This window comes from Lepisosteus platostomus, chromosome 3 (assembly GCF_059453375.1).
Source record: "Lepisosteus platostomus isolate fLepPlt1 chromosome 3, fLepPlt1.hap1, whole genome shotgun sequence".
In the NCBI taxonomy this organism is placed as follows: domain Eukaryota; kingdom Metazoa; phylum Chordata; class Actinopteri; order Semionotiformes; family Lepisosteidae; genus Lepisosteus; species Lepisosteus platostomus.
Window position 1 is genome coordinate 47,262,901 of NC_142613.1, and position 16,054 is coordinate 47,278,954.

At 41.0% G+C, this 16,054-nt stretch overlaps 1 protein-coding gene across 3 annotated transcripts in view; it reads left to right on the forward strand.

Moving 5' to 3' along the window:
- Positions 1–16,054, forward strand: part of ccdc162 (coiled-coil domain containing 162) — a 50,473-nt gene that overhangs the window by 30,327 nt on the left and 4,092 nt on the right. For 2 of the 3 annotated variants that reach the window (XM_088625788.1, XM_088625790.1), the window contains exons 28-46: positions 381–498; positions 1,577–1,733; positions 2,459–2,597; positions 3,564–3,717; positions 3,824–3,919; positions 5,040–5,204; positions 6,434–6,639; positions 7,291–7,429; positions 8,334–8,454; positions 8,900–9,012; positions 9,318–9,467; positions 9,770–9,823; positions 11,703–11,870; positions 12,347–12,499; positions 12,636–12,770; positions 13,392–13,544; positions 14,171–14,380; positions 14,989–15,109; positions 15,591–15,656. In XM_088625788.1, coding sequence (XP_088481914.1) covers positions 381–498; positions 1,577–1,733; positions 2,459–2,597; positions 3,564–3,717; positions 3,824–3,919; positions 5,040–5,204; positions 6,434–6,639; positions 7,291–7,429; positions 8,334–8,454; positions 8,900–9,012; positions 9,318–9,467; positions 9,770–9,823; positions 11,703–11,870; positions 12,347–12,499; positions 12,636–12,770; positions 13,392–13,544; positions 14,171–14,380; positions 14,989–15,109; positions 15,591–15,656 — 2,618 coding nt within the window. The remainder of the gene's footprint in view (positions 1–380; positions 499–1,576; positions 1,734–2,458; positions 2,598–3,563; positions 3,718–3,823; positions 3,920–5,039; positions 5,205–6,433; positions 6,640–7,290; positions 7,430–8,333; positions 8,455–8,899; positions 9,013–9,317; positions 9,468–9,769; positions 9,824–11,702; positions 11,871–12,346; positions 12,500–12,635; positions 12,771–13,391; positions 13,545–14,170; positions 14,381–14,988; positions 15,110–15,590; positions 15,657–16,054) is intronic. The other variant, XM_088625789.1, reaches the window with a different exon arrangement.

Here is a 16,054-nt window from a genome sequence, read left to right on the forward strand (position 1 = left end):
GTAACTCTCCCTTAGCTTTGGACAGACAGCCTTAAACATCTTTATTAAAGTCATTTTTTTAATTACATCATTTTCATTATATTTGTCATTATATATGAATCAGCTTTTTAAATGCAGTTTATATTTAGATTTTCCTTTATATCTTATACTGCGGTGATTTAATATATTAAGTTCTCAGTCTGATTCCTTGTGGCGTCTCTTAATTAAACGTAAGTTTAAACCCAAGTGTAACGTAAAGACACACTTGTGTCAGGATGGTGTATGTCTGATATACCCATGTTTTTAAGTGTCTGTAGTGAGAAGTCGATTTATCTCAGACATATGTCCTGCTGGTGTTCTGCAGCCCTGGGCCTCACTACCTCTCTTGTTTTCATGATTAGGAGTTTTCAGCCTCGGCCCCGATGTTTATTCTCTGCAGACGGGAAGACTTTTCTCAACCTGTGGTTCATCCCACACTTTTCGGAGGTCTTAATGATGTTCAAATCTCTTGATGAATCGGTGAGTAGCTTCTATGGTTCTTTCCTGCCATTTTCCTTAACAGTGCTCCTGAAAATACGATAAGGGTAAAAATTAAATTCCATATCAACTTCTTTTAAGATAATTATCTTTTTATACTAAGCCTTCAATGCCCCTGTTATACCCAGGCTTTGTAGAGGTTTTTATTCAATTGTCAGATAACCTGCCACTACAGGCCATTAATTATTGTAAATAGATACACTTGGTGATGATAAATTAATTAAGTAGTTAATAAAATGTTGAGGGGTTTAAAGCTTGCATTCCACATTCTTGTATGGTGAGCAACTTGCAGAATGTTTGTGTATACAGTATAAAGGACTTTAAGGAACAAGTAAAGGTTTATTCCAAAGGTTTATTCCACGTTTTGGCTGTGGAGCCTTCTTCAGGTGTGTCACACAGACAAAAAGTTGTGTTGCTCTTCTTCTCTTTTCAGCATGGAATAAACTTTACTTGTTCCTTTGCAACTTATGCATGCTGGCGAAGCTGCCTACTTGAACTAAAGGACATTTACTGTATATTATTAGAGTGTGTTGGGTCTTGATAGGCTGTTGAAAAGTGTTCTTTGTCATAAAACCTGTATTTTTTTTGTCCACCAACCAGTATTGTCTTGGTACAACATATTTAAGGATGAGGTTAATCAAAACCAAATGAACAATTTTTGAGACAGCTTAATAGCACTCAATGTTCACCACTTTTTTTCTTTATATCCCTTTGACTTAGTCAAGTTATCTTTGCAACCCAACCCTACAGCCTTCATACCAACACACAATGAGGATCAAGCAAGCTGTTCTACATAATGGTGTGCATTTATAACAGACATCTATTGTTTGGTTTGTTTTTCTGCAGCAAGTCGCACGGCAACTACAGGAGAGTCGTAGGTTAGAGGAGGCACATGGTTTCTTACATCACAAATATGACGTAGTTAATTCTTCCCTTTAATGTGAACTTGGAATTTGAAAGTCTCACCAGGGATTTTACTGAGCAGGTATCATAACACATGCTGACAACGATGAAGTCAGTGCAGAAATTATCTGATGTCTTGTTTAACCTATTGTGCCAGGCCTGCCACAGAGCTCTACAGCAGACCTTACAGATCGTGGCAGCATTCCACGACATCGTCCATTATCTGGTCAGCTTTGCTCGCCTGGGAAATGTCTCCGCTTTCTTCAGAAGGCACACACAGTTTACAGCCGACTGGGGAGGGACTGAAGGCATTGGTAAAGAAAACAGAACAATACAATACAGTATAAACATTATGTTTAGTGACTTACAGTACTTTCACTTATTATCCAGAAATGCAATCCATCAGTTTTAAAAAAATGTGCACATTATATACTGCTTGTATGCATGTTGTGATGGATATATTGACTAGGCAGAGGTGTTGAAAATGATTTGGGCATTTAGCTGAGTTCCTGATAATACTGCACTCATTCATTTGCCTCCTGCCGGGAAAACCAATTTTTGTAGCTTGTGTGGAAAAATGACTTTTCAGTAGAAAATATTACGCTTTTCATCTCATCAGTCTTGAGGTGTCGTCTGCAAATCAGTGCATGATATGAAATAAGGAGAGCTGAAAACAGAGTCTCTTGTGGCTGTCTGAAGTCACAGAAGCTCCTGCAGTTTTCTGGGAGGCTAACCCCTCACATCTTTTACAAGTTGGATACTTCTACGGAGAGGTTACCCAGGTACTTGATCTCCTACACTAGGACAGAACTTTGTTACCCCTAAGTCTCTAATACGTCATACAATTTATCAGTCAATTAACGTCTAATAAAATGGACAAGAAAATCCCATTCCTGTGAAAACCTCTGATCTTTAGGAATACTGCATGTATGATTCTGCTTTTTGAAGAATGGTCCTGATATTTAAAATGTGCGTACTGTTCTATGAGCAAAATATAGGATTTAAAAACATCTTGCTCGCATTTTTTGCTTGCTCCAAGGTGCTGAGCTGCGAGAGATCCAGAAACAGATTGACAAACTCCATGATCCAACTAGTCCACAGGAAGTAGGCCAACTCCTGCTCCTCCGCAGGGAGGTCATGTTCCTGCAGTTTGATGCGGCTGTGCGCCATCTGATCAGGTGATAAAGCAGCTACTGGACAGCAAAAGAGCCTAAAATGGCTCTCATTATAATTAATAAGATGAATTCCATACATTTACACTGCATTTTTCATCTCAAAGTATTCCAAAGCAGCCTTCACATAGAGCCACCCACCTCAACCAGCTGTGAACTGCAGGGCACACCTGAGTGACGTGCAGCAGCTATTATTTACCAGAAGCCCTGCTGCACAGCAGATGAGGAGCAGATGTGAGAAATTGCTTTACCAACTGGATAAAGGGAGACCTTTGCGAATAACAGATCTCACAAGTGCAGAGTGGACGTTAGCCATGATACCAGGATTAATGGTCCTACTCTTTATACAAGTGCCGTTGGAATTTTAATGACCATGTTTCCAGGATCTCAGTTTAACATTTCATCTGAAGGATGGAAGATCTTCCTGCCCAGTGTCTCCAGTCGCTTTACAGTGGCGCAGGTTTAGTCAGTCCAGTCCAGAGGTGCCACCTTTTGGTTCACCAACACCACTACTGCATATCCACTACTCATCCCAGTACTGACCAGGTCCAGCTTTTTTTTAAATTCTGAGATCTGATGAGATTGGGCTACATGATGGTAACAATTCTATCATGTAGTATTACAGTATCTAGTAAACTGAATTACTACTATGCTTATAGTCATGGAAACACTTACACTAATGTGGAATCAAACAGATAAAATACATTGTTTTATATATCAGAGCAATCATTTTAACAAAGGGTATAATCAGAAAAGGTTCCTTTGCTAGTTTAAATATGTGGTATCTCAAAAAAATTGTGATGCACTATATTTATTTCATTCACAACACACTCCAAAACAAAACAAACACAAATTGTGTAACATATGATCTTGTTTCTAAACAGCAACAGAGTGTTTAGTGCACATTTGTAAATGTGAAGTAATGTCTCACACTGGGAGCTATGTTCATGTCTTTAATCTGTTTGCCTTTAGGGAAGCCTTCCTTTCAGTGGGAAACAGCGCAGCCTATCAGACAGTGACTGACAACATGAGCCACGCCTTGCCTGTGCTGAGCAACTGTGTGAGCCACAACCTGTACAGCTCCCAGATCACAGTGCCTGAGCCACTGGAGCAGATTAGCCACAAAGTCAGTAAAACATTTCATGGCCCTACCTGCTGTCTTTCTCATCTAAAAGATCATAGTACTTAGATATACAATTCCAAGTTGTTGATTATGTGTTTTCTGGAGACAGGCGCAAGATATGTATCCATGGAGAAGTTTTCTTGCACAGTCCGGATCATTCCCCTTTGCTATCTGCAGCATTCTGCCCATTGAGTACAACGTGCAGGTGAGGACTCTTCACTTCCACGGTTGTAAATCAGTCTTCTTGATCCGTTGGCACTTGTCATTTTGAAGTTAATTTTTCCGACAGCATTATTTGATTTTGGGTTCCTTTCTTAAATAATACGCTTTTATATACAAGCCATACAGAAACCTCTTTCTGCACCTATGATTAAGGAGTTCAGAGATATCTTTCACATCATTGACTTGCTGGCCCGCCACACAGTACTAAAATGATAAACAGTGCAAATAATGTATTTTTTATGTTTTATTCCCCTACCAAAAAGATCCTTGTACTATAAGAGATTAATTTTTGTCTTAAATGTAGATTTATAAAGATAAAGGTTACAAAGGAAAGGAGCTATTCGGACCATCTGTCCAATTTGGTAGTTAGTAGTTAATTGATCCATGGATCTTCTCGACAGCCAGGCTGTCAGCTTCAACAGCAATGCTGAATAATTTGTTCGATACTCTTGCAACCCTTTGGGTAAAAAAGTGCCTCCTGCTTAAGTGCACGTTTGTGGAGCTTCCACTTGTATCTTCTAGTTTCTGTTTCACTGTTCATTCTGAAGAAAGCTTCTGGCTCAACTCAATCAGTGCCTTTGAGAATTGTGAATACTTGTATCATGTCTCTTTGTAATCGTCTCTGTTCAAGACCACAAAGGTTCAGTTGTTTCAACCTGTCAGTGTAATACGTTCCCTAAAGCCCTAGAATGTATCTGGCCACTCTTCTCTGGATTGATTTCAGAGAATGTGATTGTGTCTAAACTGGTCATAATTAAGTAGTTTTGTAAAGAGCAAAAGAAAAAAATGAAAAAGCAATCTTTGATCAAAAGATGCAAATGATACCTGCTCTGTTTTTCAATAGTCTTGATTTAGAAATGACAGTATGGTTAAAATGCATGTATGTCTGAGTGTAGTTCAATAGTAATCTTTGTCTCAAAGTGGGCAATCATGTAACCAGGATGACCAGAATAACATCTTTGGATGTCTTTGGTTGCCTGTCTATTAGTAATTTGCCTTTTGCACAGCGTTTGAACTTTGATGTTTGATGAGGGTGATTAAGGCCACACTCTCTTTGAGTACTCCTGCAGTACAGACTGTCCTGGGTGTGCCTGTCTCTCCAGCTGTGCCTCAGTGGTCTCAGTGACCGCAGTCGGAAGGTGGCCAATGGGGAGATCCTGGGAGTCTCTTTGCTGATGGAGGATGTCCTGCAAAGCAGCCGGGAAGTAACCTTTGTTAGTCTGCAGGGCTGGGAAGGTGACAAAACCTGCCAAGCTGGTGAAGCACAGGTGTGCCTCATATTTCATTTCATTGCTCAACATATTTCCTCTGTAAGGCAATGAGAGACTTACTGTACATACCATACCTCTGACACAAAATGTATAAAAACATTGTAACATACATTAACAGGTATCCATGTACCACATGCTTTTATCCAAAGCACTTTTCATTCTCATTCAGTCAAACAGTATGGAGAATTGTTTGAAAAAATGTAAGTAATACTGCATGTAAAATATCTAGAAACCAAAAATTTTAAAACAATTTAGAGGATGATCTTTTATTATCACAAATGAAGCGATATGTTTCAAAAGATGAAGCAGTTCTTACCCTGTCATTGGCTAACATTAAGTTCCTGAGGCAGTTTTAATGTTAACATTTTAAGAGTAAGTTTCAAAATGTTTGCTGTTTCTAGAGGAACCCAGCAGTAACACACCACCCTTATCAACACTTCCATTACACACATCCAGGTCGGCCCTGTATCCGGTTTAGTAGCTTCCTCATAGCCTCTTCGAGGTCATCTCTGAGGCTTGTCATTCCCGGTCAATACTTAGCATAGCAATGTATATCTACTGTACTGTAGTATTAATCAGCATCAAGAAATATGTTTTCACAGTAAATTCATACCCAGTCTGTGAGTTGTCAAGAAATAAAAGCTTTAACTTTTTTTTTTACTAACCAAAATCTGAATTTTTACTTACATTTTTGACCATGGAAAAAAATTAAATCTCATTTGGAGTATACTATTCAATCCAGTTATTATGATGTCCAGAAAAGAATATTAACTTCTTTTGATTTTTGTTTCATTTACAGTATTTCACCTGAGTGGCATCTTGGAAATAATAGTATGTTTTATACATAAGCTCTCTTTCAAAGACTCAAAGCATTGTGCAATTGGACACAGAAAAATATTATGAGAAGATAATAAAGAAAAAAGAGTCACACAGTAAACAGACAAAACAAAAGCAAGAGTAAAACAAAATCAGACATTAAGAGCTACAGTAAAATGATTAGATGTAGGCATTTTTCTAAAAATGTTCACAGTCACACAGAGTGTCTAATGGATGTGAACATGCTTAAAGCCACCACTACTGGAAATTATTTCCCTTTTACATTTGTCTCATGGTCTGCTGCAGGATACTTTCTGAGTCCAGCTCAGATCAAAGTCAGATTTACAGTTCCTGTTTTTTTTTTGTTAAAAAAAGTCTTTTATGGAGTTGATGGCTTTTTGCAATCCTAGCAGATTGCGAAAGCTGCTGGAGTAGATGGAGGAGCAGCAGCTCAGGCGGTGGGACAGGACCCAGTGGAGATGTACTCGGTGCTGAAGTCCTTCCTGCTGCTGTGGAAGCAGCTGGAGGTGCTGAAGGAGGCTTGGGGACGACAGCGGCTGGGAGTCCAACAGGTCAACACTCTTTCACTCTACAAGCAGTTCTCCAGGGTGTACAGGTCAGCCTCCTTGTCTTCACAGCGAGCTCTCACTTGCCTTTCGTGTTTCTGGCAGCTTCCAAAGGCCTCGAGGATGAGAACAAGCTAAAATGTGACAGAGCAGGAACAGTAGGGTGTGTGACTGTGCCTGTTTGTCTGTAGACGGCTCTCCCTGTGTCCTGGGAGCTTCTTTATTGTTTGGGTGTGTTCTGAATTTCTTCTAGAAGGTGAGGTAAAATATCTGACTATTGTGCAATGGCTTGTCATACAGAAAGCTGAGGTGAACACAATATGACGCATTGAACATTCAAGTTAATATACTTGAACTAAGACAACAAGGTTCAGTTCTATTTTTTGTGAAAGGGACAGATCTAAAAAACAATCACTTATTCCTTGAACCAAAACATGTCAAAATTATATTCCTGTTTGAAATCCTTTGGCTATTGTGGTCTTTTATGCTTTCTGGTAGGCACACGTACAGCAAAAGTACAGTAATAGTTATTTAGAAACAGAGGTGTACTTGTGTAATTGAGCAAGAAGATGTGGGCACACAATTATGGATTCATTGGAATGCAATGCTCTAGTGTTAGAGCTTTGTAGGAATCGGGCTCTTGTAGCCTCTTTTGCTGCTTCCCCAGCCCTGGGTTTACTGTGCTGGGCTCTTTGTTACAGAGTGGAAATCCTGTACCCCACCATGAGAGCCCTTGCTCGACAGCTGGGGAAAGAGGAGGAATATGAGGGGCTGGTCTCTGACTCCCAGCCCGTCCTCCCTCCTGTGGGAGCTTCAGAAGTGGACATCAAAAAGCACCAGGTACACAGACAGCACTCCTGTTTCAATAGCTGTGTAGAGCTGAAACTTGGAAGGGGAATGACAGGGGGAATACAGGAATATTTTACTGAGGCATTTACCAGAGACGCAATTAACAGTTTGCCCTAAAGTGAGGAAAGACAAATGTCTAAATTAAATGGTAGTAGCTTAGAAGTGTATAGATGCTAGAAACACTAGAGATAAACAAGGGCCTGATAGTATTCTAACACTTGTTCCTGAAGACTCATGATGTGTGATTCATGGACAGTTAACAGCACTCTTCCCACACAAAGTCAAGTGGCCAATACCCATTCTAATAGGGTGCCCATCCATAAAAAGGGTGGCAAAACTGAACCAGGCAATTATACTGTACGTAATTATATGAAAAAAGACTCCAGAAATTCCTGATTTTCCTAATTAATAAAAATCACTAATCAGTCATAATATAGCAGAAATTATATATATTCTGGAATTGTTAGAATAGAAGATAGTAATACTTCATTTAGAACTTGAACTTGAACTTGAACTTTATTGCCATATGTAACCGGTACATGTACTGGTACAATGGAATTCTTACTTACAGAAAGTCTCTCGATTGTTAAAACAAGTGTAAAAACACAAAGTGCAGACAGTGCATCAAGACAATATACAAACATGAATATTGTGTGGATTTACAATTTATAAATTATAAGAGTATTGCTGCTGTAATATTAGGTGAAAGAATAGAAACCAGATGCTTCCTAGACCGGAAAGAACATCCTACAGTGACTGGCTGAAAGAACTGAGCTTGAACAGATCTTGAACAGAAGAAAACTACTATTTTCATTGGTCACTTGTCAATGACAGGGTCAGCCCATGAGCCTCCTGGGAATCAATAGTGAAACACAAACTGCTTGTGTGCCTCCAGGTTCAAAAGCTGCTGGAAAGCCTTGAGATTGAAATGGTATGCGACGTGCAGAAGAAGATCACGAGGGAACTGACCATGGTGATTTCTGAACGAGCGAGGCAGGACACAGGCCTGCCCACCGGTATGCTTGGCACTGAGACAGTGGGCCTTGATTCCATGTAAACTGCATCTCAGAGCCTCCCAGTACTTGATATTCTTTTATGTTATTGCAGTATTTGATAAAAAAAGTAATTGCAGATGTTTTTATTTTAATCTGAAAGTTTAAAAACTTTTACTGTAAAAGTTTAAAAGTTTTACTGTAAATTTGTCAAATAGTCCTACTGTAAGATACACTGTACAACTAAGAAACTAGATGCACATGCTGGTGAAACATTGTAGATAATTCACTTAAATATCGTCCTAGATCATACTTACATTCTTACAAATCCTCATTGCAAATTGATGTCCCATATTTTCTCTTTTTTAATGCAAGATGGAAATATTATGGTTTCACTGGTGGTATGAGCATTTCTACCCTTGCTCTGCAAACTGTGGTTTACCAATAAGATTGTGTTGTTTATGATTAGAACTGTGGAAGTACCCAGCGATGAGGCAAGGTTTTTCACCTGAGCGACCACATATAGTTGAAAATTTTGTGCAGCAGCTGATGGCGCAGAGTGAGGAAACTGATGACGAGAGGGTGAGGTTGATTTGTCTTCATCTACCATTTTTGGTAGATACAGTGCGTATTTATTGTTAATATTCATTTACATTGGTTTTTACATTCATTATATTATTCCATTACTTTTTATATCAGTTGTTTTGAATTAGCTTTCACTGCTGGAGTCATTTAATCCTTTGAGTCATTTAATCCTTTGAAGTCATTATTTGGCCTGTTTGCCAATTTATGAAACCTTTTTAATGTTCTGAAGAAATGTATCTGTACCTGTTAGCCAAAGCATTTAAAAATCTTTAAACATCATGTCCCCTGCCGATTGTTTTCAGCTGACTTTCTCCAGAGCCCATTTGCAGTCATGCCTTACATCCCTGGCGTGTTCGGTGATGGAGAGAGAGCGCAGGAACTTCGACTCCTACTCCATGTTCTACGAGAACATCCTGCAGCAGGAGACCCACGTGCTGTACCAGAGGGAGCAGGTAGGTACAAGGTTCCTCCCCAGTGGAGCACAGCTCTCTCTCTCTTCCCCTTGAAGCTGCCACAGACGTCTGGACATCATGACAGCGAGTGTGTATTCCAACATTCTTTCGACTTTCCAGCATTCTCCCTTAACTGAAAGCATGTAAAACTGTTAATTGAAAAAGAATGCCCTTTAAGAAGTTCAGGCACCTGCACGTCTTAGATTGAGCTAAATATACCTGCTAGAAAGAAAAGTCTCAAACTACAATTGTTTGTGACACACTGACACTTGTGCCTGAGATTATGCCCCTTTTGCTTTTAGGATCTGAAGGCACTGGAGGACTCCCAGACCTGGGGTGAAGGGCCTGATGCCCAGGTTTGTTTTACCCAAATAAAGAAAAAACACACAAATAATGCTATTGCACTTTGCATACCATCCAAAAAAGTATATCACTTACAGTACATATCTGCTTCCTAAAAACTATTAAGAGTTATGAAAATTTGTCAGACTGCCAGCATGTCACCTTTTTATACAAAGATTTCTAAAGTTTATAGGAAGCTCCAGATAAAGCAGTTTTCAATTGATCTTCATCTGCCCAAATCAGGCTAGAAAAAGCTATAAAAATGCCAGAACTTTAGGAGGATCTTTAGGAGGTGTGTGGATTGGCAGCGCAGGAAGATTCCAGCCCTCAATTAGAGGGACAAAAAGAAAATGAGAGACGAAGGAAGAAGACAGAACACCCTAATGTGAAACAGTTCATAATAATAATAATAATAATTGCTTACACTTATATAGCGCTTTTCTGGACACTCCACTCAAAGCACTTTACAGGTAATGGGGACTCCCCTCCACCACCAACCAATGTGCAGCATCCACCTGGATGATGCGACGGCAGGCATAGTGCACCAGAACGCTCACCACACATCAGCTATCAGTGGGGAGGAGAGCAGAGTAATGTAGCCAATTCATAGAGGGGGATTATTAGGAGGCCATGATTGGTAAGGGCCAATGGGAAAGTTGGCCAGGACGCCAGGGTTACACCCCTACTCTTTTCGAGAAGCGCCCTGGGATTTTTAATGACCACAGAGAGTCAGGACCTCGGTTTTACATCTCATCCGAAGGACGGGGCCTGTTTACAGTATAGTGTCCCCGTCACTATACTGGGGCATTAGGACCCACACAGCCCCCTGCTGGCCCCATTAACACCTCTTCCAGCAGCAACCTTGGTTTTTCCCAGGAGGTCTCTCATCCAGGTACTGACCAGGCTCACACCTGCTTAGCTTCAGTGGGTTGCCCGTTGTGAGTACGTTGTTTCTATCCAGCACACCTCTGGCTTGTTCATAGACCTGCATCACTTTAGTTAAGTGAGATCTAGAGTTCATTGCAAAAGTATTCAGCCTTCAAATTTGTCATATTTTTTAAATAAAAAAGAAAAGTGAACACTTTATGGGTGAAATTAGTTAAATGGCAGCATTTTAACAAAATGCAACATCATCAGAAGGGAGTGGATCTTCTTGCAGAGCACTGTACCCATTGACTATCACTTAGAATCCAGTTGCCACAAAGAACAACATCTGCTACTAGTTCTAGTTCAAATTATTTTTTCCAGAAATGAACAATGAATAATATTAGTAATGAATGAATTATTGGTCTATAATTACATGGTTTGGTATTGTTACTATTTTTTTCTGCGAGGAAGGCTCATTAGGAATATCAATAAGCAGTTGTCCAGTCAATGGATGTTGTTCATTTTCAGCGACTGTTGGAAGAGTTCAGTTTATGTTCTGTGAATGACACATCTGGACAAACTATCAGGTCCTGGAGATGTATTTATCTTGTTATTCAAGGCGCTGTAACACTGAATTGGTCCTTTTATGCTAATTCTGTTTAATATATTACTTTTTTTAGCCTTAGATTGAGGCATGTTGTTCGTTTCTTCCTGGATAAACGCACCTGCAGTGCATTTGCTTCATACATCATCAGTTCCCTTTCATCACCTAAAATGTTCCAGGTTTTATCTCTGAGGGATGTAACTTCATCCTTTATAGTTATTTCGCTCTTGTAATAATGAAAAGAAAATCTATCTGACGCAGAACTGGAATCTTTTTCTAGTTTTCTATCATTTGCATGGCTCTTCTACTTTCCTTCGTTATAATCGTTTTCCTGGGCTTCTGCTTTCTGGCCGTGGAGTTGATACTGTAGTGGGGAAGGTGTCTGCGCTGTGGGTGTGTGAGTCGGCGCTCCTGTGCGACAGGTGGCCGATCTGTGTCAGGAGATGGTGGTGGAGATCACCGCGCTGCGAGCCCAGGTGGCACACATGGAGGAGGAGAGGCAGAGTCTGCAGCACCAAGCCCGCTCGCAGGTCCAGCTGGAGTACGAGGCGCTGGTCCGAAACCTCTTCACTGCCTGCCTCAGCTTAAAGGTCTGCATACTGTAATATTGGCTTAGCACACCACAATCTCACTGACAGAACGTGTGCATATCCTTGGTTATATTACATTAATTTATCAAAATCTGAACTATTACTGCATTTTACGGTATGTGCCATACTAAGTACAAATAAAAATATTTTTCTGTGAAGTCACAATTTACACTTATTCTCTTTATATTTAAAAGATCTTGTCATTAGCAGGAAAGTGATATAGTGTGAGACAGGTCCATTGCTTATGAATGTGCACTGGAGTTCATTGTGCATGGATATATTATATTGTCTCAACTGGATTATTGATAATTATAATCATTTCAAGTACTTTAGACCCATTAGTGCAATGTCTGGAGATATATACCGGCACTTTAATCACTTCACTGGGGCTACAGATATTATGTAATAGATTACTGATGTAAAGCCAGTTAAAATAATATGTATTTCCCATTGATGTCTTTAACTGCTGGATCCAGGCCAAACTGGATGAATATCACATGAGAATGGACCAGGATGTAACTGAACTAGTCAGCCAGGTGCGCAGGGAAGGGGTGGACAACATGATCAAGCTGAAGAAGAAGTTTGGCTCCACCAAAGACGACGAGGCCCTTCAGGGAACATTATTGATGGTAGGGTGGTTTCTGGAGACGTAGCAGAATGTTGTGGGGTTTTCTGCAAAAACATAATAGTATTTATTTTATACAAAAAAAAGATGCAGAAAGACTGAAAGATGTTGGGATGTAACTGTTGCATTCTGCGTTTCAGCAAGAAAAGCTGCAGGAGCTGCGGAGGGAGAGCAGCCAGCTGGACACCCTACTGTGCAAGATGAAGGCCCTGGGGCTCTGGAGACACACTGTGAGCCAGGGCCAGCTCCGCCACCAGCTGCTTTGCCACAGGCAGGTAGGGCTGTGTGCCTGAGAAGAGGCAGGTCCAACGCCCGGAAACATCAGCCAGTGAGGCCCAGCACACACATTTCAAAAACAACAAGCCCAGCGGTACCTGTCCAGTGGGTTTTCTTGATGCTTCACTGGTGGCTAGATTCATTCATCTTACATTTGAATCTGCGTATTTTGGAAACTTTCAGTTTATGTTAATGTACGTAATATTAGTATCCTGTTGTGTGCGAAATAATTGAAAGCATTATTTCCTTATTTCTAACCCATTACCTCCTGTTGTGTCCCATGAACAGCCCACAGATAAGTAAGTGGCGAAACAGCTGTAAGTTGCCTCTAGCACTTGTTGACTTATTTTTAGGAACAGTTTAGCATTCTCTGCAGTACTGTATGTAGCAACTCAAATGAACTGAAGGGTCGATCAGAAAGTGAGCAGTGTGCCACAGAAACACTTTCTCCTTTTGAAGTTTACAGTTAGACGCTCCCCAGCCACGGCTGCAGTAGTGAATGTATTCTTCTGTACGGAGGCTGGTTCACACACACACACACACACACTCTCACCTGTGTAACAGCACAGCTGTTGGCGCCACTGTCTTCCCCGCGGCTTGTGCTCTGTGACCCCCCACAGGAGGCGACGCAGCAGAAGAAGGAGAGCCTGCGGCTGCGGCTGCTGGTGGAGGAGGAGGCCACCCTGCTGAGGCAGCAGCTCGAGGCCGCCAGGAGAGCGCTGTCCACGTGCCAGGCCGAGTACACGACTGTCAGCAAACAGCTGGACAAGCAGGTGACTCGCCGCCCAGCACAGCAGCGTCACAGCTGCACAGACACCATTCAGATCAGAAGAGATACAGATCACCTGCAGATCTAGAAATTCTGTCTCAGAGGTCTGACTGCAGCATAATATTTGGTTAAGAAGAAATTCAGACCCTTTAAGTCATAGAACCTTACTTGGGATCACAAGACCTTTTTATATCCCTTTCAAATAATTGTATCGACACATATTTCTTCCTACGCCTTGGATTAAATGAATGTGGCAGCAAATCTGTAGGAATCTGTTGAAATTTTTGTCAATTTTTTCATGCTATAAAAAGTAAATCTCATCTTCATTTTTCTTCAATCAGCTGATAACATCACCCCATTTAAACGGTATTCTTATTCGGAAAAGTCCAAAGTCTGTAAGTCTTTAACCATGACTATCAGCATGAAGTACAGCCCTTACTAAGTCAGAGTATCTGATGCACCTTGCAGCTGCAGTTCATTTAAGATAGCTTACATATTCATTAGATTGAGAGAGGCTGTTCTTGCATCTGCCCTAGCCCCGGTCGAGAGATTTCGGGATCTCCAGTATGTGTGACTAGGGGCTCAATCCCTCCCCCGTGGCACTGCTGGTGACTGTGAGTTCTCCCTCAGAGGCAGCTGCTGAGGGAGTCGGAGCACTGCGCCGCCCAGGAGGCGCGCAGCAGGCTGCACCTGGACAGCATGAAGGCAGCCAACCTGGAGCGGCTGCAGGAGGACGTGGGGGAGAAGGAGCAGCAGCTGCAGGCGCTGGGGGAGCAGCTGGAGTGCAGCACCAAGATGAGCCAGCTCCACCAGCAGAGGACAGACAAGGAGATCCGACAGGTGGACAGCCACGCTTGCTCCTCTTGTTTCCGAGAATATTCCTACTGCCACCTACTGCCTTTGTGAGCTTAATTAAGAATGAAAAAATCAGAGATGTCTTCCCTTTAAGCACTCCTACTTTTGGATGTAATGCTTTGCATTTATCTAAACCATAACCCCAAATACTAAAGTGGGGGCATTCTACAAATGGGCAATATTTTCAAATTAATGTTATTACAGCCACAGATAACAATATGATTTAAAAAAATTCTGTGAATGTCAATGTTTCAACTGCTTTCTTGTGTGCACAGATCTTTCCTTCTAGAATCAGTTAAAATAAATTTGTGAAGGAGATTGTCTCGAGGAAGAGATATTCAAACTGTGTGTCCAAATACAGTGGTTATAGTATTCTTCAATGTGTTGTCTTTCACTAACACTGGCAATCTGACTGAGCTGTCTGTAGGAGCATTTGACATTAAATATTGCAATTTAAGTTTACACGGTAAGTGTCAACCTCTTAACACATCACATTAGTCTCTTTTTAAACGTATCCATACAGAAATGTTTGTGTCGACATTAAAGCCATCGACCTGAAAAACAAAGCTTCCCGTGCTCTCTCCCGCTGGCAGGTCAGAAGCCAGCTTTCCTTGGAGCGAAGCCTGAAACTTGAAGCTTTCCAGCGTGTGGATGAGCTGCAGAGCCAAGTGTATGACATTCAGGGCGCCCTGTCCCGAAGCAGCTCCTCGACAGGTGTGACAGGCTCTGGGCCATCTTACATGTCTCCCTGCTCACCAGAGGGAGAACAGTGTGCACCTTCTGAGCCAAGACACAGGCCTGACCGATTCAGGGCTGCATAACTTCACTTGTGCAAGGGTTTGCTCTCGAGGTTTATTTTATTTTTATTTTAATTAAGTTTTATATCGTCAATTGTAAATTAGAACACACTAAGCAAGTATTAACACATCACTTTCCACATGTGGGACACCATTCAAAAGATTACTTCTTTCCCCATGAGGATTTAAATGAACTTCAGTGTAATAACCACTATTACAGAGACAATCTTATAATAAGCACTAGCTAACGTGTCTCTTGCAACCTTATTCAGGAGAATTGATTCTGTGTTTAGTCCAGTAAAGTCTATATGGGAAAGCCAAACTCAAACATGCTAATTTTTTTAAATTAAATTATTTATTACATATCAGTCAGTGAAGTCTGCCTTTTCTTTTCAAAGGCCAGAACAAGAGGTCGGCCTCTGTTTTGTCCAGGAGTGCTGGCACCATAAGAAGCACATTAGCAGGTATGTTCTATATACAGTATACTGTATATGTAATGCTCTATGCTGCATTTGTATTAGTCTCCAATGATGGAGGATAAAGAAGTCTACTGAACTTCCCAAGTTCAAAGGCTTGTTATGGTATTGGCAAAACTGTGTGAAACAGAGAGAGTGCAAGTGTAAGTTAGCAAATTACCTCTGTTGTGCTGTTCAGTTACTGTCTACTATCCTGGAGACAAAGGGCATTTGTATCCAGTCAGTGTGTAGATGACATCTCCCAGCCCTTGATCTTCTTAAAGGACATACTGTATGACTAATTTGTCTTCCTGACACAGCTCCCAAAATATACAGTAAATACATGGGTTTTCATTTCTAGTTTGGATGTTCTGTCAAGCCAGTAAACCTCAAATGTGTTTTGGAGC